Source organism: Neofelis nebulosa, chromosome 2 (genome assembly GCF_028018385.1).
Source record: "Neofelis nebulosa isolate mNeoNeb1 chromosome 2, mNeoNeb1.pri, whole genome shotgun sequence".
Taxonomy (NCBI): domain Eukaryota; kingdom Metazoa; phylum Chordata; class Mammalia; order Carnivora; family Felidae; genus Neofelis; species Neofelis nebulosa.
Window position 1 is genome coordinate 21,365,761 of NC_080783.1, and position 23,392 is coordinate 21,389,152.

The following is a 23,392-nucleotide window of genomic DNA, read 5'->3' on the forward strand; positions in this document are numbered from 1 at the left end:
AGGCAAAGGGAGAAGAGGAGGCTGCGAAGGAAAGGGAGGGGGGCGGGGGGAGGGAGATCAGCTGGGGGGTGCACTCTAGAGGCAGCAGACCCCAAATCTCGGACCTGCTGCTACAGACTCCAGGGAGATACCGGACCTTTGATAATATCAGGATGGAGGCTGGTGGATGAGTCCATTCCTCCTGCTCTGAGTGGGCACTTCTCAGAGGTGCGTTCCTTCTTCCCTTTCTCCGGAGAGGCATGTTACAAGGGGATGGCCATCAGGAATCCATGCTTTAGGTAGGGCGAAGGCCACGGGAGGGGACAAGAGCCACCCCTGACTGGTCACTAGTGAGATGAGAAGGTGGGGAAAACACCTTAGAGCTTTCTGTGGGTAATGGATCTGACGGGGGCCGACTGCCCGGGGCTGGTGAGTGGGTGGGGGATGAGGAAGTGACCACAGCAAGTGGAAGCTCCCTGGGCCGAGCCATCTGGCAGTGAGGGAGGGGCCTGGGGAATGGGATGGAGTTTGAGGAAGCCAGCGGGGCACAGGGGCTGCTTGCGTCAGTGACCCAGCTGTCCTTTTAAGAAGAGTGAGCCAGTTCCTTCTAAAATCCTTTTTCCTGGATGTGGCACATGAGGCCAAGCTTTTGGGTGTCTGTTTAAAGCTGCCTGCTGGTTAACTCTGGGAGGAGGAAGCCCGTCACATGAGTGCGTTGAACCAGCCGTCTGTCATGTGAGGTCTGGGGAGGACGTGGCTGGGATTCTGAATCAGGCATCCTTGTAACCCTGTAATCCTGCAAGTGTGGCAGAAGAGGGCTGCATGCTTTCCAGGGACTTTTCCAAGGAAGGGGGGATAATGTGGCTGGCTTCCTTTCAGACTGAGAGGTGGGGCAGCAAGGGAGAGGAGCAGGGGAAATACCTCTGGTCAGTCTGAGACACTTAGGGTTTTCCTCAGTCTTGGAGCCTGAAGCATAGTTTCAGAAAAGTATGGGGAGTTTCACGGCTCTCTGTTGCAGACAGACACTGTTCAGGCCAAAATATTGACCTTTTCTCCTTGGTCCTCAGAATCTCAAACCTTTGCAGCTTGGGCTACCCCTCACCACTCACCTCCACGCGCCTTGGAGGGGACGATTTTGTCTTTGTCTCCCTCCTCAGAGAGGACATGGGAACGGGGAGGACAGGAGGGAGTGTGGGGAAGAAAGGGTGGGGGAAAGTGGGAGGGGGTTGAGCTCCTTTCCGCTTGTTCTCCGGACAGGAGACAGAACTGAAGTCCCCAAAGGAAGGACCAGAGCATTAAGTCCCAGGAAGCCAACCCTTGGAAAAGATGTTCTTGGGTTTGGTAGCCTTCTTGGCTAGAACCTGGGAAAACTTTGTAGAAAAGTTCTCTCCCAAGACTTCGATCGTGTTTTCTTGGTTCCTCCTCAGGCACAGCTGCTGTGGCTTCAGGTTGGTTTCTTCTCTTATCAGCTGTTCTTTTGTTCTCTTCCTCTACTTCCTTCTCTCCCTTCCCACCTGGCCACTCAGCCCTCCCTTCCTGTTTTAGAGGGTAATGTGGACAGTGGCTAAGTGCATTGGCCCCACAGCCATAAGCCAGGATGTGAAGTCCCAGGTTTCACTTACTAGTATGCACTCGGGCAAGTTACCTCAGTTTCCTCATTCTTGAGATGTATAATAATATGCATTGCCCAGAGTAACACATGTTATGAGAATTACCTGAATAAACCATGTAAAGAGCTTAGAGTAATGCCTGGGAAGACGTAAGTGCTCTATAAACATTCTATCTATCTACTTATCTATCTATCTATCTATCTATCTCTGTTTTTTTATAAATGCCTTCAAATCCTTTTGGATTTTGTCAGTTGATATAGGAAAAAATATTACATCAAAAGAGCCTATAGAAATTCTATTTCTAGAAATTTAAAATTATATACAGTTGGCCCAGGGACAACATGAGTTTGAATTGCACAGGTCCACTTATCTAAGGGATTTTTTCAATAAATGCAGTGCAGTACTGTAAATGTATTTTCTTCTATTTTAATAATGTTTTCTTTTCTCTGGCTTACTTTATTATAAGAATACACTACATAATACATACAACATGCCAAGTTTGTGGTAATCGATGGTTTATCTTATCAGTAAGGCTTCTAGTCAGTAGGAAGCTATTACTAGGTCAGTTTTGGGGGAATCAAAGTGATCCATGGATTTTTTTTTTTTTTTTTTTTTTTTTTTGGGACAGAGAGAGACAGAGCATGAACGGGGGAGGGGCAGAGAGAGAGGGAGACACAGAATCGGAAGCAGGCTCCAGGCTCCGAGCCATCAGCCCAGAGCCTGATGCGGGGCTCGAACTCACGGACCGCGAGATCGTGACCTGGCTGAAGTCGGACGCTTAACCGACTGCGCCACCCAGGCACCCCTGATCCATGGATTTTTGACTGCTGAGGAGGTTGGCACTCCTAATCCCTGAGCTGTTCAAGTGTCACCGGTGGTCTATTTCTTATAGAAATTATCCCTTAGAGGTCCCATGATGAAGGGCTCATTATCTTACAAAGACTTCATTCTGAATAGAAAGTTTCTTCTTACTTTGATCTTCCTTCTTGGGGCTTCTACCTGTTAGTCTTAGTCCTGCATTTTGAGTGTATATAGAGAAAAGAAAAGGAATCTTTCTGCCTTACAGCAACTGCTTAAGCTTGAAGGATGCTATCACATACTCCCAAAGCCCCCTAGTTTGCAGATCCATCAGCCAGACCACCACGACTTGGTTTCCAAGCACCTCACCTCATCTCGTCTTGGTTACTCTCCTGGCTGTGCCGCCATTTGACAAAATGCCTCTTTGGGCATTTCCCCAGTACTGTGCAGAGGACAGAGATTATCATTTCGTTTTGATCAGTATTTGGATTAATGCAGTACAGCATTACAAAATATTGTAAATGTTTAGGGGCCCATTTTCTGTAAAACAAATATATATATACCTATTATAATTTTGTGTTTGTCTATACCAGATGGTCAAAAAGTCAAGTTAGAGAATGATCTGGAAGGAAAGAGAGAGAGAGAGAGAGAGATGGAGAAACTAAATTACTCATTGTCTATAGCAGACAGTACAAAGAAAGTTTAAAGTTTATACATGAGAAATTGAAAATGTAAGCCTAATATTTGGAGTTATGGAGGTAGCTACCAGAGTAGGAGATGAAGAGGAGGAGTAGGAAGAGGAAGGAGAACAAGAAGGGGGAGGGGAAGGAGGAGGAAGAAGGGGTTACTGAGGAATAGACAAGAAACAGGATGGGAAATAAAACTTTTAGTTTTCATTTTAGACCGTTATGTCCTCTTTGAGTTTTTGTTTCTTTTTTTTTTAATGCTTATTTATTTTTGAGAGAGAGCTAGAGCATGGGTAGGGGAGGGGCAGAGAGAGAGGGAGACACAGAATCAGAAGCAGGCTCCGGGCTCTCAGCTGGCAGCACAGAGCCCAATGCGGGGCTTGAACTCACGAACCGCGAGATCATGACCTGAGCCAAAGTCGGACGCTTAACTGACTGAGCCACCAAGGTGCCCCTCTTTGAGTTTTTACTTCTGTGTGATTCTATTCTTTTTATAACTAAATATAAGCTGGAGTGCTTGAATGGCTCAGTCAGTTGAGTGTCTGACTTTTGATCTCAGCTCAGGTCATGATCTCATGGTTCATGGGATCCAGCCCTTACATTGGGCTCTGTGCTGACAGCGTGGAGCCTGCTTGGGATTCTCCCTCTCCCCCTCTCTCTGCCTCTCTCCCATTCACACATGCTGTTGCTTCTCTCTCTCTTTCTCAAAATAAATAAATAAACATTAAAAAAATAAGTTGATACTTTTGAAATTGTGCCTGAGTTTAAGATGACTTAAAATATATGTAGCCTCTTATTAGAGTACATTTCTCTACATGTATAAATCACCTTTTTTTAGAAAGAAATGTGAAATACTTTTAAACTGTCCCATTCGTCCACAACCTCACAGTAATATGGTACGGATGAGAATGAACGGTTTTTGTTTTGTGCATGAGGAAATGACCCTGAGAGCTTCTGTCAGAACTCAAGGTCAGGCCGAGCTCATGGGAGTGAAATCTGGAGGTGTGCTGGCTGTTGATGGCTGAAGGAGACTGACCTTTGTTCTGCCTCAGCCTTCTTATCTGGCTCGAATCTGATGGGCCAACAACCAGAGAGGAGAGACTCATCAAGAATCTGCTTTGAGCACCTTCAGTTACTCACTTCAATCACATGTCTTTCACTTGGACTTGGCTCCCAAGTGTCTTATGAAATCCATTCTGTGCTATTTCTCTTATTACGCCTTTGCTAATTTACTTATTGTTAAAGTTTCTGACCACCGACGAGCACAACATATTACATCCGATTTTATGAGAAGACAAACAAAAGATTATTTTAGAAAATAAGACTTCAGCTTTGATGTCTAGTGGATTTGAATTTCAGCTCACTTGTGAAGAACATTTAATTGATCTTTGTTAATTTTGAGTTATTTATCTGAAAACACATTGTGACGAGTTAAAATTGTAGATGGACACCATGAGACTTGCTTATCTCTAGTACCAGGGAGTTGGTGACTTTTTTTTAGTTGTGAGTAAGATTTTGTGTATCACCATTTGTAGCATTTAGATTTAGATTCTGTTTTTTGGAGTCATATATATTTTTTCAAGTTTGTTTATTTTGAGAGAGAGAGAGATTGTGAGTGGGGCAGGGACAGAGTGAGAGGGAGAGAGAGAATCCCAAGCAGGCAGCCTCTGAGCTGCCATCAGGGAGCCCCAAGCGGGGCTCAATCTCATGAATTTTGAGATAATGAATTGAGCTGAAATCAAGAGTCAGATGCTTAACAGACTGAGCCACCCAGGCGCCCCTGGGTTCATATGTTAAAGACAAATTCAAATTCCTCTCTTATTTATTTTATCAAAAGCCAATTCTTACATAAAACCCTACCCATGCTTCTACTGGTTTTAGAACTTTAAATTTTGCAAAGAACTTCCAGATACTTTCGTATGTGATTATCCATGACTCTTCTGTCAAAAGAAGGCAGTAATAATACATATATATGAAATGCAGGGTTTCATTCCATTAATCTTCACAAGCACCTACCATGTGTAAGTTAGTTGATGCATCGTGCATGGATCCGTCCTTAGCAGATATTTCAATGTCACAGTGTTGCTTCTCCATCAAACACTTATCAGAGTAACAGACGCTGAAACAGAATGAATTCGTGTGACATTAAGTGTTGGCATTTAGGAATAGCAAAATAGTTGACAGATGGACAGCCAGAAGAGAAAAGTTTAAAAAAAAAGTCTGGGGGCGCCTGGGTGGCTCAGTCAGTTAAGCGTCCGACTTCAGCTCAGGTCATGACCTCAGTCTGTGAGTTCGAGCCCCGCGTCGGGCTCTGTGCTGACAGCTCAGAGCCTGGAGCCTGCTTCGGATTCTGTGTCTCCCTCTCTCTCTGCCCCTCCCCTGTTCATGCTCTGTCTCTGTCTCAAAAATAAATAAAAATATTAAAAAAAAAAAAAAAAAAGTCTGAAGCTTGGATGACCCCGTGATGCTGGGTCTCTGAAAACAAAGATCTGGCCACATTGAGTTGAGGAAATAAGTTCTAAGGCATCAGCCTAGGATGAGAAAACGCCTCTGAGGCCTTGAATCACAAGTTAATGAAGCCATCTAGTGGTTTGATTCATAATTTGAGGTCTGAGGATCCATCATGTAGGGTCTCGCCAATCAAGTGTGACTGAGAATCTCATCACTTTCCATTGAAGGAGGGTCCGTTTTCTTGAGAATCAGTGCGACGCTGCTCTGTATAATAGTTTATTTATTTACGGTCTTCTTTCCATCAAAAAGGACCTAAGCAACTCACATGAAAAGACAGTGAGAGAGTGCAGACCAGAAAATGAGGGATAAAACCAAAACATGAATAAAGACATAAAGAGTAGCTCGAAATTTCGGTCATTGAAAAATGCATATGAAATCCTATCAATTTTCCATGAAAGGACTCTGTATTTTCACCCATTGGAGACTGATGAGTTATAAAATTCACAATGTCCAGAATGATGCAACAGTTTTCAGGAAAAGTAAAGCTGTACCTGCTGCTAAGAGCAGAGAAATTTTACTTCTGGAGGTCCTCGCAAATGAGATACCGTACAATAGAATGTGTGTATCCTCAATCCTCACAAAATAAGTCATCCTGAGTCCTCGAGGATTGTTTCTTAGTTGTGATTTGGAGGAGAATGGGCACCAAACTCCACCTTTAGGGCTTGCATTTAACACATTGGATCATCAGAATAAGCCTATGAGGTAGGTAGCATTATTATCCCTCTATGCATACAAGGCCATTAGACGTGGTTTCGCATTTGCCCAAAGTCGGCCTGTTAATAAATAATGGAGCTGGGACCCAAACCTGGGCAGTGTGGCTCCAGCACCCAAGTTCTTTTCCAAGATGCTATATACTGAATGGGCCACTTTGGTACATTGAGGCCCATCTAACGAAAATGACAATACTTGAGTTTTTCCCCCCACAATTTATACACTCTACTCTGTAGGGATTATGTATATCATGGGATTTAACATGATGCTAAAGGTGAGGTGAGGGTTTCATATTTCTGAGATGACCCAGTTAACCTTGCTTTCTTCCAGGGTCACAGACTTTATCCCTGACCCCAGTTGCCACAGAGTCTTGCCCACATATGTACATACACTCCTTCAGTCAAAAAAAAAAAAAAAAAATAGAAGGGGGCCAGGAAAAAGTACTCAAATTCACCCCTTACTGTTTCCAGTAGGGGATAGCTGAAATCCTATGCCCTTTTGTTGGCATATCCCTAGCTACAAGATCTAAGATGCAGTCATCACAAAACACTCTTTATTCTGCTGGCTTTTTGTTTTCAAAGTGGGATCTATAAATATTTGGGAATGGCAGCTAAATCAATTTATCTTAACCAGTCAAGAAAGTTGATTAGCAATGAGCAAGGCCAGCCTTGAAGGGAACGTGATAGGGAAATAGTGGCATCATTGAAATGTGCAGTTAGACGAGTCAGAATATCACATACTTGAGTCTTAAATTGAACATTAAGAATGATGTTCTTTTAAGCTGTGGTTAGAATAGCTGTGTGGTTAATGTTTTTGCTAAAAGGAAAAGGTATACGCTATAAGATGACTGTTCTGTATCGATAAGGCTCCTTAAAAATAAATTTCCATGATATTTAAAAGAAACACTTAGCTTAATAAAGATTCTAATACTCCTGAAAAATTCAAGTTCTGTTTTGGGACCAACATGCTGGCCCACTGCCCATAAGATGGAAGTTTTCAGAATGAGAGCTTTTTAATCATTCTGCTGAATGCTGGAAAGATCCACCCTGTCATGGAATGTAAGGGAAAGAGAGCAATGCTGAGATACGGTGAAATCAAGATGCCTGGGATTGGCAATCAAGATGCCTGGGATTCCCGGGTCTACTTTATTCTGATAATAAAGGAAGAAATAAATTCTTTGTATGTGTCATTTTTCTCATGAACTGTGGAGTCAGACCTGGATTCAAGTACCAACTCGTGGGCCTTAGTTTGTTCATGTACAAAATGGCTCTAGTCATACAGAGATTTTATTGGGTGCTCACTGTGTGCAGACATTGCGCTTTTACATACCTTTAATCTTATAAGTCTTAAATGAAATCATCACTATTGTTATCCCCACTTTACAGGCAAGATCACTGCAACTGAGAGACCAGGCAATGTGAGGAATTTAATTAGGATCATTTATGTATACAGTGTCATATCACCCACTACAGCACATTCCCCAGAATTGGTAGCTGACAGATTCCTCTTGACTCTCTTCTCACCCATGTCCTTTTCTCCTTTTAGAACGGTTTTGAAGGAGCACCTTTCTCCTTTTAGAAAGGGTGGCTCAGTCCGTTAAGCGTCCGATTCTTGGTTTTGGTTCAGGTCATGATCTCTCGGTTTGTGAATTCGAGCCCCGTGTGGGGCTCCATGCTGTCAGCCTGCTTGGGATTCTCTCTCTCTGCCCCTCCCCTTATTGCTTTCTCTGTCTCTCTCTCTCAAAATAAGTAAATACACTTAAAAAATTAAAGACAAATAAGAAAGGTTTTGATGCTTAGTGAAGAGGAGAGCCACACATGTCTCTAGCGTATGTTTGGGAATTAGATAGCAGCGTAGGCCAAAGGGTAAAAATAAAACTGAATTTTTATTTTCCTACAGGAGTGGCAAAAACTCAACTATGATATCTACACCCTGCGACAGATTCGAAGGGAAGTGAGGAATAGGTGGAAACGCATTTTAGAAGATTTAGGTGAGTCCGGAAGTGATTATGACATGGTAGAAATACCTAGTGGTGATCATTCCTCTTCCCTTTCTTCTGCATGGTTTTTATAAAAGTCATATTGATAACTGGCTGGTTAAAGCTACTGTGTACTAATTATTTCCCCAATCCTATCCTCTTTGTATCCTCAAGCATAAACATCTGATGTTTCGGTTACACCAACCGATGTCCTGAGGACATAGTTTGCCATGCGTTATGCCATCTGTCCTCAGAATGGAGTATCATAGGACAGGGGAGTCGTGTGGGCACTACCACCGAATGTTTTTAGCATTAGATTAGGATCATGATTAGATTAGATTGTGTCATTGAATTAGAAGCCATTGTATGTTTTTGGCATTAGATTATGGTTATGATTAGATTAGATTATGTCATTGAATTAGATGAGTGTGGTTGGGCGATTAGCAGTAGCTTCGTAAGACGAGGCAGGTGGGAAGAAATATCGTTTGCAGGAGAGACAGCAAAACTCAGTGTAGACTTACAGAAGGACTAAAAGGTAGAAAATCTTCAGAGTTCAGATAAACACCTGTGGCATCAGAGCAGATGTTGAGTATTGATTTTGTTAATTCTGCCGGGGTCATGATCTTGTAAACATGTATCTCTCCCTGCCTCCCCTCCCCCCAAAATAAATAAACTGTAAAAAATAAAAAGTGAATTTATCAGTTTTGAAGTCCCTAATCCTTCTGCCTTGAAAGAGACCGTGACACTCACTTTGGCGTCATAACTTTTCAAGCATGGTGTACCCAGTTGCTTACCCTATTGCTTTATTGGGATATAGTGGGATGGGCTGGACCTCTAGCCTCTTAATTGACCCAATATTATTGGGAGTTAATTGTCTCCTTTTTAGTTACTCCAGGAGGGTATAAATTGCTGAGTCTTTCATATTTTGGGTAAGTAATTTTAACCAGGCAACCCTATTTCCCCAGGGAAGGGAATCAGGACTTGGGGAAGAGGAGGCCTGGAGGTGGGGGCCACTTTGTAGCTCCCAAACTGTGAAGGCAGGTAGGTGCAGAGCAGGGACTGGGAGGGAGGATTTCAATCACAAAATAATAATTAAAAAAAAGGCAGCAAGCAAACTGAGGCTTACCTGTGAGGCAAAAGCTAAGGAAGAAAATTAAACAAGAAGAAACCTCAAATGAGCTTTAATTAAAGACCCCGCTGATTGGGGCGCCTCGGTGGCTCGGTCAGTTAAGCGTCCGACTTCAGCTCAGGTCATGATCTCATGGTCCTTGAGTTCGAGCCCCGCATCGGGCTCTGTGCTGACAGCTCAGAGCCTGGAGCCTGTTTCAGATTCTGTGTCTCCCTCTCTCTCTGCCCCTCCCCTGTTCATGCTCTGTCTCTCTCTGTCTCAAAAATAAATAAACGTTAAAAAAAAAAAATTAAAAAAAAAAAAAAGACCCCGCTGATCATACTGACCTGGAAAGTAGCACATGGAGAGGTGCCTTGGCTTCCACTGTGTGTTTGGAACCCACATTTGGGTGCCTTCTTAATCTCCTGCAGGACCACCGTGTCCTGTGACTGCTTTTACACGAGGGATAAGTTTTTTTTCCCCACAGGTTTTCAAAAGGAAGCAGATTCTTTGTTGTCAGTGACGAAACTCAGCACCATCAGTGATTCCAAAAACACAAGGAAAGCTCGGGAGATATTGTTAAGATTGGCTGAGGAAACCAATATTTTTCCAGCAAGTTGGGAGCTCTCGGAGAGATATCTCTTTGTTGTGGTAAGTGGATAAAGTTTATTTAAAGTTTATTTATTTTGAGAGAGAGAATGTGAGCAGGGAAGGGGCAGAGAGAGAGGCAGAGAGAAAGAATCTTAAGAAGGGATTCAACTGTCAGCACGGAGCCTGACTTGGGGCTCCATCCAAGGAACTGAACCTTGAGATCATGACCTGAGCCAAAATGAAGAGTCGGACACTCAATCAAGTGAGCCACCCAGGCATCCCAAGTGGATGTGATTAAAAAAAAAAAAAAAAAAAAAGTTTATTTTTGAGAGAGCTAGAGTGTGAGTGGGGAAGGGGCAGAGAGAGAGAGGGAGACACAGAATCCAAAACAGGCTCCAGGCTCTGAGCTGTCAGCACAGAACCCGACTCAGGGCTCGAACTCGGGAAGGGTGAGATCATGTCTTTGGCTGAAGTCGGACGCTTAACCAACTTAGCTGCCCAGGCGCCCCAAGTGGGTGTGATTTTTTTATGCGTATTTTTTAATTTTAATTTTATTTTTATGCATTTTATCTTGTTTTATTTTATTTTTTATTTGTATTTTGTTATTTTATGTGTTTTTTAAAATTTTTTATTCCAGCACTGCCGGCAATACCCAGTTTGACCTGGCAGATGAAGCTGGCATGTTGTGAACGGGTTTCCAGGGTCTAGCTACATCAGAACCACAGGAAGGGCTTTACACGTGCAGATTTCTGGATTGCACTCAGACGTATTAAGGCTCGGTTGTGGCTCAAAGAATCTGTACTTTATAGGGGCACCTGGGTGGCTCAGTCAGTCGAGTGTCTGACTTTGGCTCAGGTTGTGATCTCACGGTTTGTGGGTTTGGTCCCCAGGTCGGGCTCTGTGCTGACCGCTCAGAGCCTGGAGCCTGCTTCCAATTCTGTGTGTGTGTGTCTCTCTCTCTGCCTCTACCCTGCTCAGGTTCTGTCTCTCTCTAAAATGAGTAAACGTTAAAAAATTAAAAAAAAAAAAAAAGAATTTTGTACTTTCCAGCTAATTCTGCTACATAGTCAGCTTTTTGAATCACTTGTAGGTCAAAGAGATTCAAGAAACATTGTTTACATAACCTAAGATTAACAAAGGGTTTGAAAGGGCGCTAAGAATGTAGAGTGTTTCTTGAATAATGTAAGCAAAGGGTGAAGGGATATCTCTAAATTTGTTGAGAAAAATTTAAGATGTGTTTTGCTTGCCCATGATTATTTCTAGGCTGGGTGTATGGTCGTGTTTAGATTGTTTTCCCATTGACGTGGCTTCGTTCCCATCTTGACAACATTTGTATTTTTAAATCTTTGGCAGGACCGTCTTATTGCTCTTGATGCAGCAGAAGAGTTCTTTAAAATTGCCAGTCGAACTTATCCCAAGAAACCTGGGGTCCCAAACCTGGCAGATGGCCAGAAAGAACTGCACTACCTTCCATTTCCAAGTCCCTAAAGGAGAGGCTGGGAGGCAGAGCTGGGATTCCCCCACGGGGACACAACAGCCAGCCCAAGTGGGACAAATGCATACAGGAGACCGTAAGCACGTGGAGGGCCAGTTAAGTGAAAAATGATTCTAAATCCTATAAAAAACTAGGGGTTTGGATATCTGGTCTTCATGAGGATGCCACTGTAGGAAAAATTCAGGTTGCATTGAAACAGCCTGGTGATCTTGCATCAGGGAGTTAGGGTGATATTTCCTCATGGGGGATTGGATTTCAAGAGCCCATTGTCCCCATTTGGGTTTTGGTTGTACAATAAACTCTTGTCACCAAGCCTATTGGGGGAATGGGGTGCTCTAGTCAGGAAAACAATAAGATTGATAGAGCTATTGTTGAGCCCAAATATGGATTACTGAATTTTAAATAATTATTATATAATATAGGCTAATGCCAAAATAACGCCGGGCATTATGTGACCTTTCTTGGATTTGGAAGATCCTCCAGGACCTTGGAGGTGTCAGAGGCATCATTTTGAATATGAGTTATGTATTCAGAGGTTTAGACATGGTAGATGATGGGAATATCTAAGAGTGCTGCTCAGAAGGGAGTTCCAAATAGGTCGATCCCAGGCAGAGCTTCCTTCAGCTCTTGTCTTCAGTTGTGGGACCCGCGTCTTAAATTCTAAATATTAGCAATACCTGGTTACCTCATTTTTGCATACTGTCCATTTCTAGACCCCAAGCCCTTGATATTTTATCTGGAATAGCATCTGTACACTGGAATGTTTGACCTCCACTTCCTTCTCTTCTCTTTAATCTGTTTCTGGCGTCTTGGCTGAGAGTTGTACCTGCCCAGTGACCTTTAGCACAGACTTGTGTCTCTGCGTCTGCAGGCAATATTGCACGGAAGAAGGTCATTGCTGTACTTTCTTCCATTCAGAAGAGGATTTCCAAGATGGAGCAGTGCTGAATTACAGCTTGCTTCTAGCCACAGACTGAGAAGTCCAGCCTCAAAAGTTATTTGCCACTTAAGCAAGGAGGTTGCCAGGAAATCATGGTTCATGTTATTGAAAAGACTTTCAGAACCTGTAGGATTTACCCATAGATTGCTGAGAACAATGGCGATATTTTTACTTTTACAGACTTTGCTCTTCTAACTTCAGGTGAAAAGGAACTTGAATTAGTCTGTCCAGGGGATCATGACTTGAAAACTTTCTGATTAGCTCTTTCGGTAGTGCACACAATGTTTGAAGTATCTGTTAGAGGAGACACACATTCTCCATTTATTAATGCATTGTAGACCAGATTAACTGACATGTTTCAGGAAGATTCTTTCTAGTTTAGCAACTAAGCTAAAAGTTTTATTTTTTATATCTAATGCTTAATCTCTCTCTTGTGTTGTTTAAAATTAGCCTGCAGATAATTTCCCTCACTTCTGTAGGCTCTCGCGAGATAAACATATAAACAGTGAAATAAACAAATAAAAACAAAAATGAACAAAAATCTTTGAAAATTGTATTGTTTTCATTTCTGTCCTCATAATTTGTGTTTTGCCCTTCTGCCTTTTTTGATGAGATGTTTGCATCTATGAAGAATAAGTTGTCATCATTGTCTTTGTTTTTGGTAATGAACGAGTAAGGAAGGATGAGAATGTACCTATGATTATAAAAAACATGGAGTTATCCAGGACATTTTCCTTGGAAGGAATTAAAAAGTTTTTCCGTTTACTTTTCAGTTGGATGTGTGTTATAGTTCCAAGAAATAAGGAACAGATAATTCTTTCCATAAACCCTTTAAATTAAAGGGTAAAGAAACTGATAGGCAAATGGATTTAAGGAACTTCCCTCATCCTAAAGTCATTCAAGGGGGCAAATCTGTGCTCAAGTCTAGGGGACATCGAAGTACATGACAGGCTCAAGGGTGACTGGGGTAGCGTTCCAGAACTGACACGGTGTTCAGCAGGACCCAGATCCACAGATGTGCAGGTGGCTGGAGGGTTTTCCTACTGTTGAAATGTCATGGAAGGCCACCCAGGAAACCACCGTGGGCATACTGACCGTGGTGAGGGGGCGCCAGCGTCACTGAGAAGCCCAGTGGTAGGCCTGTAGTCCAGATGCTGTTCCAGAAGTGGGCTCACTGATAGCAACGGGGATGGATGAAGAGGGGCCCAGTGGCACAGAAGCGAAGTGTGCACAGTTACCATAATGAGGGGCCAGGTCGGAGAGGTACCTGCGGAGAGGGTTGGAGATGGTTAATAGAACATAACGTCCCTACGGGCAGAATAGATGGGTAGCCAATAAGAATATTGCTTAACCTATGCCATCAAAAGAGCTCAAGGATGGATGACCCGGAGATAGGTAGGGCACAGCCAACCCCAACAAAAAGTTATGATCTCTTGCCACGTTTCCAGACCTTGGCTATCTTCCAGACCAAAAACTACTGACTGAAGGAAAGTCTGGATCCCCAAGAAGGGGGACTTTGCAACACTACTCCAAGTATATATGGCAATGTGTCCCCTAGTCCTTCCTCAAAGTGACCTGTGGTTATTTACCTAGATTTACTGTACACCGGGGAAGGAAGTGTACAAAAACACTCTGAGGATGTGGGACACAACGTGCAAGATGACACTGATGCTCAGGGACTAGAGTATCATAATAGTGTGCTTTTTAGAATGGGGGAATATGGGATTTATAGAGTCCTATCTTAGGTCTAGCCCACAGTAGGTCCATTGATTCCATGGATCTATCTCTCCACTTCCAGAATAAGTTATTGGGTTGAATGTATTTGGGACTTGGCAAGACCACCATTAATTTCTTGGTCTGTGGGTTAAAAACTAACGTCTTAGTAGGAAAGCTTAGTAGAGGCCTCTGAAACTACTTCATCCCCTGGCCAAAATAGTAAACCCAAATCAATATTGCATCCCTGGGAAATGGCAGAGATTAGTACTACCCGTAAAGACCTAAAGGTTTCTAGAGTGTTGGTCTTGACCACAACTCCATTTAATTTACCATACTAGCCCTTATGAAAACTAGATGGATTCCAGAGAATGAAAGTGGAGTATTGAAGACTCAATCACGTGGTTGCCCTAATTGCAGCTGCTGAGCTGGATGTGGAATCTTTGTAAGAACAAATTAACAGACTCAGCTACCTGGAATGTGGCCATTGATCTGGCAAATATGTTCTTTCCACACCCATCAGAAAGGCAGATCAGAAAGAGTTTGCATTCATTTGAGATGGACAACAGTATACATTTATGGACTTGCTCTAGAGCTAGAGTGTCCCACCCTCTGTTATAATATAATCCAAAGGGACAGGTACCATGTGGACATTCCGCAGAATATCACATTGGTCATCTATCTCAATGACATCAGACCTGAGGAGTATGAACTGGCAAATGCATGGAGGCTTTGGCAAAAGACACGCACTTCAGAGGATGGGAGGTAAATCTTACGAAGTCTCAGGGACCTATCACTTCAGTGAAGGTTTTAGGGGTCCAGTGGTCAGGGGAATTGTTGGAATATCTTCCCCAAAGGAAAGGTCAGTTTATTTCATCTTTCACCTCCCCCTGCTAAGAAGGCAGCAGAATGCCTAGTAGGCCTTTTTATGTTCTCACCTGGAAACACTGTTCTACCCCGTACAGCTGGGAGATGTGAAAAACTTAGACCTCTGAGGGAGGTTTAGGGCAGGAAGAGGCTCCAAAACAGGTCCACGCTACAACCCTGTAGACATCTTTGGTGTTAACAGTCTTGGGGATAAGAAAAGATGCCCTGTGGAATTTATGGAAAACTCAATAGGAGAATGACAACACAGACCTCTAAGTTTCTGGGGCATGCCATACCATTTGCAGGTGAGAATTACACATCATTTGAAAAACTCATCATGAGCTGGGTTTTTATCAGACCCACCAAGGTATAAGGTCAAGGTCTAGCGGTAGTCCAATTCTTTCCTTATTATTATTATTATTATTGAGAGAGAGAGAGAATGAGAGGGGGAGGGGTAGAGAGAATCCCAATGAGGGGGCTCGATCTCACGAAACATGAGATAATGACCTGAGCTGAAATTGAGAGTCAGAAGCTTAACTGACTGAGCCACCCAGGCACCCCTTCCTTGTCATTTTTAAAAATAAACTTAGTTTTAGGATACTGTTAGATTTACAGAAAAGTCGCAAAGATTGTACAATGGTGCTATGTGCCTCACACCAAGGTTCCCCTACTGTTAACATATTACCTTAATGTAGTACATTTGTCACATCTAATGAGCCAATGTTAATACATTCTTATGATTAATTACATAGTTTATTCAGATATAGTTTTTGCCCAGTGTCTTTTCCTGTCAGGATCCCATGCAGGACGCCATATTGCATTGAGTCATTATGTCCCTGAGGTTCCTTTTGCCTAAGATAGTTTCTCAGACTTCCCTTCCTTTTGATGGCCTTGGCAGTTTTGAGTTCAGGAAACCTAGAAGAGAGAGATGATGAGAAGTAGCAGTGTGGCCTTGAGACCAGCTTCAGCAGTGGGGCTGTGAGTTGTCCAGTTAGCCTTCTTCATTTGATTTTCCCCAGCAAGAGAAATGCAGCAGGCTCATGGAGGAGCCTTTCCCAGAACTTGCCATAAAGAACACGTGGATCTGAGCATCACAGGGGTGGACTGTGGCAGAGGATGTGAGCCACTGTTCAGGCCTTGCCCTTTGGGGGCTGAAATACTCCCTCAGCGGCTGACAGTACTGGTGCTTAAGCTCTCAGATGAGTCTGTCTCTGGGAATTGCCATAAACTGGTGAGAGCTACCTCTCCCACGGTTCCCCACCCCCTTCTGGGAGCACCCTTTGTCTATTGACTGATTAGTTGGTACAGGTGTATGAAGGGTAATCCCAGCTCCGGAGATCCCAATTAGATTGGCTGAAGCCTTTGTTGTGACTCCATTTCAATAATATTTTACCCAATATTTTCTCCATAGGTATTTGCTAATAACTTCTCGCCTGGCAATCTCCATTTCAAAATCTTTTTTCCAGGGAACTCGATTGTGACACTACCTGAGTCAACAATACAACACCCAAGTCTGCACTTGTATATGACACATACATAGTGATTTATTGTTACTAAACCAAGCCAGAGCATTTATCTACTGAAATACATATTATTTAGTTGCAAATTATTTAAAAAATGTATTTATCTTTGAAATTAGGACATTATTTTAAAAAATTTTTATCTTGGGTGGATATCACCATCTGTCAATTCATTTAACATAAGTGGTTAAATGTTTTTTTAAAAAAAAACTTTTAATGTTTATTTTTGAGAGAGAGACAGAGCATGAGCAGGGGAGGGGCAGAGAGCAAGGGAAGCAGAGAATCAAAAGCAGGCTCCAGGCTCTAAGCTGCCAGCACAGAGCCTGACCTGGGGTCTTGAACTCAAACCGTGAGATCATAACCTGAGCCCAAGTCAGATGCTTTACCCACTTAGCCACCCAGGCACCCTTGGTTAAGTGGTTTTTAAAGACTGTCATAAAAGTGATTTTTCTTTAGCTAAGACATTACATTTAAGTTTCACTAGGGGTTATCAGTTTAAAATCAGTAGCTCCTGGAAGAGGTCGGCATTGACAGCTGCAGAAACTAGTTTATCTCATTACTCTTCAGTGATCACAGAGGCATCATGGCATCATGGCACAGCTTCTTTTCCATTGGATTAATGCATTTATTCATTTTTTTCAGACAACTTTCTATCACTAATAGCACAAGAAATATGTTTAAATTTGATTAAGTTGCACTGAAAGGAGTATTCTCAATTTCCGAGTCACTACCATGCACAGAGTTAAAATGGCCAGCCACTTTGAACTTTCAGTTTACAGTTTCAAGAAGTGTTACTATTTGCTTCCAGAGTACTATGCCATGTTCTGTTTTGACACCCTACAAAAGGATACTTGGCATCTCAATTTTCAAATCCCTTAATGCATGGGTTTAAGAGAGTGGAATGTTGGGGTGCCTGGGTGGCTCAGCCGGTTAAGCGTCCGACTTCGGCTCAGGTCATGATCTCACAGTCCGTGAGTTTGAGCCCCGCATTGGGCTCTGGGCTGACAGCTCAGAGCCTGGAGCCTGCTTCGGATTCTGTGTCTCCCTCTGTCTCTGACCCTCCCCTGTTCATGCTCTGTCTCTCTCTGTCTCAAAAATAAATAAACGTTAAAAAAAAAAATTTAAGAGAGTGGAATGTGGAAAACTGAGGGAGCCAAGTCTTAGCTTGAGTCTCATCGTTTAATCATTTAGTATCTAAATGGAGTTAATTTGATTTTATACTGATTTATATTCTAGTTATTTGGTGAGATTAAATTTAAGTAAACTCTGCACCCAACATGGGGCTTGAACTCATGCCCCCAAAATCAAGAGTTGCATGCTCTACTGACTGAGCCAGCCAGGGGTCCCAAGTGAGATTAAATTTAGAAAGAACAGTATTGTAAATACAAAATTAAATTATGACATTTATAATAGATAAAGCACAGACCTGTAGACCCATTCCTTTTTCAAAAGCTAAGAGTTGTAGTTTTTAGGTAGCAATTTACTTTACAAATTGTTAAGCATTAGCAGTGTGAAATATGTTAAGTGAGTTTCATCATAAATCTAGAGACGTGTGGTTAGCATGTGAAGTATTCTAATTAGGAATCCACTTCCCAAAGATGGTTGTTCAATCATTTCAATGATCTTTATCAAAAATACACCAAAAGGTTCATTAAGTTGCATAAAGCCTGTTCAGAATGATTTTCCACTTATGAAATGAGTAGTGGTCTAGGCAAGTGGTTAGCTAGAAAGGCTGTCTGGCTCCATCATCCTAGCAGGAAGACGGTGTTAAGAACCTGTTAAACCCACCAGTGCTCAAGGCCGAGAGCTCTAAATGTCCTTTGTCTGCCTGCTGACAACACTGTGTTGTCTGATGTGGTTATTGGGTATTGTTGTGTCGACCTAAGAATGAAACTTTTACTCAAGTTTCTTTCAAACTTTCATTTCAATATTGAGGGTCTTGAGAAAAGAAAGGGGGAATTCTCTGGCGTTATAGGAAACCAATGTGTAGTTCCTGGCTCGTAAGTGCCGTATGTTTGGAAGAATTTGGACTAAGATTCACTTTCATACCATCTGGTTGCAAGCTTTTGTGGGAGGAGACCTATGTTCTTCACCTTCCTCTTGTAATTGCTGGAGAACACTGATATTTACTAAAAGACTGGACATTTGATGAAAAGTTACACTGACGGGTCAATTTCTAACCCATTAAAAATTTTTTTCATAGTTTATTTATTTCTGAGAGAGAGACAGAGCGTGAGCAGGGGTGGGGCAGAGAGAGGGAGACACAGAACCTGAAGCAGGCTGCAGGCTCCAACCTGTCAGCACAGAGCCCAACGTGGGCTTGAACTCATGAACTGTGAGATCATGACCTGAGTCGAAGTTGGATGCTTAACCAACTAAGCCCCTCAAGCCCATTTTTAAAATTTGAAAGTGAGGCAGAAAATTTTAAAATAGAAAGAAAACAAAACAAACGTAATACTATATGCAAATACAGTCATTCATAACATTTTGGAAGATTTCATCGTTTTTCATGTGCATATTTGAAATTTATATGTACAACTTTATATTCTGATTATTAAATTTCAGTGGGTCATGAACTTCAATGCTCCAAGGGCCACTGAGTGGGCACTGTGGATCAAAGGGGTTCATATGTTTCTTTTCTAAAGGGAACAGGGGCACCTGGGTGGCTTAGTTGGTTGAGCGCCCAACTTCGCTCAGGTCATGATATCACAGTTTGTGAGTTCGAGCTCCATGTCGGGCTCTGTGCTGACAGCTCAGAGCCTGGAGCCTGCTTTGGATTCTGTGTCTCCCCCTCTCTGCTCCTCACCGGCTCTCTGTCTCTGTCTCTCAAAAATAAATAAACATTAAAAAAAAAAAGTAACGGAAACATCATTCCTCAGCTCCAAATGATTGTTGTTATGCAAATAGACTCAGTTCTGTCAGTTATTCTGATGTTTTTTAGAAGAACTGAATTTTATGTAAATTTATGTAAGTTTTATCAATTTAAAAATGTTGGTTACCAAATTAAAATTTTTAAAACATTGTGTAAGCCAAAGATATATACATGAGCTGACATTTTACCACATTTCACAGGTCATAAACATCAACATTTTTCATCACTAAGTAGCCTCTGAGAGCATGATTTTTACAAAGCTGTGCAACAGTAAATTGAGTAGATGTAACACATTTTACAACCTTTAATGTATTTTTGGACATTTAGAGGTGTTTTTACTTTTTCTCCGCAATGAACATCTTTATGCGCGTTGCTTTGTTCTGTGGTATTGGGATTACAGAATCAAAGGGCATCGTTATTTAAATCATTCTTTATGGACCTCATCAAATATTTTCCAAAAGATTTGTAACAATTTCTGCTCTATCGAGCAGTGATGTATGAAAATATAATTTAACCCTATCTTTGTTTTCATTGGAACATACACCAGGAAAAAAAAAAAACTGGCAAAGAAAAAAAAAAGGTACCTTCTTGTTAACTTAATTGGCACGTCTGTTTATTAGTTAGGGTGAACATTACTCCATTTGTTTGTTTACCACACTTTTCTTTCTTTTGTGACTTGTCTGTTTCCTTTGTCCTTTGTGGGGAGGACTCCTACTTTGAAGTCTCAACAATGTGAATCTAGGCAGCAGCCAGGTATCAATAAATATCAACACCTGCTTCTTCATGTTTAAAACATCTGTTTCATGGGGATTTTTTGTTCTCTATTAGTTGTCAGCTTTCATCCTTCGGTCTCTCACTGTCCCACACGGCAGCATCCGAAACAGAGGCCAAATAGAATACTGGCTGTGTCTCCTTGGTTCGTTTGGTGGGTTATAATTCTCAAGGATTAAGACTGCTTAAGGTTTATACCTCTATTTTAGGATTAGGTACTGAATGGTTAGTTATGAATTATTTTGAGTTTACAAATACAGGTCTTAATATTGGGATATTAGGTACAAGACTAATTCCTGGCTTTAAGGTCTCAGATTCAAAATTCCAGAGGGCAGAGGGACCTTATACAAGTGATTTATGCCAAACTGCTCATTTTCCTGATGCAGAGATCGAGTTCGGGTTACTTCTCCAAAAGGACACAGCTAGCAAGTAACCACAACATGGCTTACTATCTGGGTCTCTGGTCTCTAGGTTAATTTTCTTCCTTTTTTTGCCTTGCTGCCTTCCTCTGGTGCTGCATGCATTGCTACATTTTGCAATATAATTTGGTTCTGATATATCTGAATGCAGCTAATGAATTGCTGCATTTCTGGATATCCCTGTCAGAAATCCATTACAAAAAATAATGATTTCTTTCTTTCAAGGCTGGTGAAAAATTTTCATAGAGCCTTGGAAAACATTCATAAATACTGGTTTTGTTTCTCTTTTATTCCAAGATACAGTGGCAACAGTGGGAGCCAGGAAGTAAGAAAAATCAAATCATCAAATGTTTGCTTTATTAATCACAGAGGTACAAAAATGCAGCCCAGATACTTTATTAGAAATAAAAATTAGCATTATTACTGCAGAGGTTCAAACCCAGTTTGGGGACAAAGAATGGGACTGGTGACTTCTATCCATTATGGTGTCAATAAAATACACACAATAAAGGAACTGTCTGCTTTGTTCTAGAAGCTGAACAGTAACTATAGATATCCTGGACATCCCTCTCAGTTAAAAGGTCTGGGGGCGCCTGGGTGGCTCAGTCGGTTGAGCGTCCGACTTCAGCTCAGGTCACGATCTCACGGACTGTGAGTTCGAGCCCCGCGTCGGGCTCTGGGCTGATGGCTCAGAGCCTGGAGCCTGCTTCCAGTTCTGTGTCTCCCTCTCTCTCTGCCCCTCCCCCGTTCATGCTCTGTCTCTCTCTGTCTCAAAAATAAATAAATGTTAAAAAAAAAAATTTAAGAAAAGGTCTGCATTTTACTCTGTGGCAGCTGAGCAGATGACCTGAAGAGTCTTGCCTTTCAAGTGCAGCAGGGATCCCAGATTAGGCTCAAACTAGTAGTTTTCAAACTTGAGGGTCTTGTAGATATGCAGGTGCCCAGGTTCCACTCAAAGATAGTATGATTCTGTAACAGTAGCATGGAGACTGGGACATTTTGTTATTTTACTATTTGATTTTATTTTGAGAGAGATAGAGATAGGATGAGTGGGGGAGGGGAAGACAGAGAGGGAGATAGAGAATCCCAAGCACGGCCAGCACAGAGCCTGATGCAGGGCTCAAGCCCATGAAACTGTGAGATCATGACCTGAGTCGAAACCAAGAGTCGGACGCTCAACCGACTGGGCCACCCAGGCGCCCCTGGGAATATCATTTTAATAGAATTTTAATGTTAGCATAGTTTTAGATGTGCAGTAAAATTGTAAAGATAGTATAGCAGGTCTCTATACACCCCACTTAAAGTTTACCATGTGATTAACATCTTCCATAAGTATGGTGCACTTCTCACATCTAGTGAACTAATATGGATACATTATTATTGACTAAAGTTTATACTTTTTCACATTTCCCTAGTTTTTGCCTAATGCCCTCCTTCTATTCCAGGATTCCATCCAGGATGCCACATTACATTTAATGGTTGTGTCTTAGGCTCCTCTTGGGCATGGCAGTTTCTCAGACTTCCTTGTTTTTGAGGATAATGGTCAAGTGTTTTGCAGAACGTACTTCAGTTGGGGTTTGTCTGATATTTTTTCTTGTGATTAGATGGGGAGGAAGACCACAGAGGTGAAGTGCCATTTTCACCCTGTCATACGGAAGGTACACATATCCACGTGACTTAGCACGCCAACGCCACCCTTGCTTACTTGGCAGAGAGGCTGCGGTTTGAACTCCTCCCCCTTCAGGGACCTCAATGCAGGTGACATCTGGAGCACGTTTGGAGAACGATCGGAGGCTGTGTTCGCTCTGGAAGGCAGGCAAGTGTGAGGATGTTTGAGGGATCAGTGGGTGAGGCAATGATCGGGCTCAGCCGTGAATAGTAGCGAACCCTCCGCAATAGGGCCTTCTTTGTCTAATGCAACAAGAATTCTGGGATTGGACAGTCCCTGCATCGACTGTGTAGTTTGTGGCTTGCTTCCTGCTCCTCAGCGTGTGACTTTAATTCTCATGGCCATAAGAGGGTGGCTACCTCCAGTCTTAGCTTCTATATTCAGGGAAGGAGAAGGCCAAGGGCCTGTGAGCTGTGCCTGCCTAAAAGAGTTACACCTATGGGGCGGGCGCCCGGGTGGTTCAGCCAGTTGAGCGTCTGACTTTAGCTCAGGTCATGGTCTTGCAGTTCGTGAGTTCGAGCCCCGTGTCGTGCTCTGTGCTAACAAACAGCTCAGAGCCTGGAGCCTGCTTCGGATTCTGTATCTCTCTCTCTCCCCCTCCCCTGCTCATGGTCTGTCTCTGTCTCTCAAAAATAAATTAATTAATTAAAAAGAGTTCCACTTATAAAATAGAAGCTAAAACTGAGTCACTGGGCTAGCCATGACTAAAGGGAGTCTGAAAAGGTGCACCATTTTAACTGAGCCCATAACCACCTTGCACTCAACCAGAATCCTGGGAGTATGCTGATTGGGCATGCAGTCAGCAGTATCTGCTTCGGGGGGGCTACTGCCTGTGGTGCATTTATATTCTGCAAATAGTCCATGCCTTCTCTGTATCCTTCCATTCATTCTTTCATAGTGAAGTGATCTTCTAAAAATGCAAATGGGCTCATGTCCCCTCCTGCCAAAAGCAATGTTCTTAAGAAAAAACCCCAAATTCCTACACACGCCCATAAGGTTCTACAGTTTTGGAAGCTATGACAGGTCCCTGTCGTGGCGGAGACATGCTCTGCTCCTTCTTCCCACTTCACAGCCTGCGCACCTGCTGTTCTCTCTGGAACATTCTCTCTGGTCCTCTCTACTCCATCTCCTTCCCTTAGCTGATTACTGCTCTT

The 23,392-nt window shown here is 42.5% G+C and overlaps 1 protein-coding gene across 2 annotated transcripts in view; it reads left to right on the top strand.

Moving 5' to 3' along the window:
- Window positions 1-12,948, top strand: part of MREG (melanoregulin) — a 62,308-nt gene extending 49,360 nt beyond the window's left edge. For both annotated transcript variants that reach the window (XM_058705819.1, XM_058705814.1), the window contains exons 3-5: window positions 8,195-8,285; window positions 9,869-10,032; window positions 11,326-12,948. In XM_058705819.1, coding sequence (XP_058561802.1) covers window positions 8,195-8,285; window positions 9,869-10,032; window positions 11,326-11,460 — 390 coding nt within the window. In that variant the 3' untranslated portion in view covers window positions 11,461-12,948. The remainder of the gene's footprint in view (window positions 1-8,194; window positions 8,286-9,868; window positions 10,033-11,325) is intronic.
- Window positions 12,949-23,392: the final 10,444 nt, after the last annotated feature.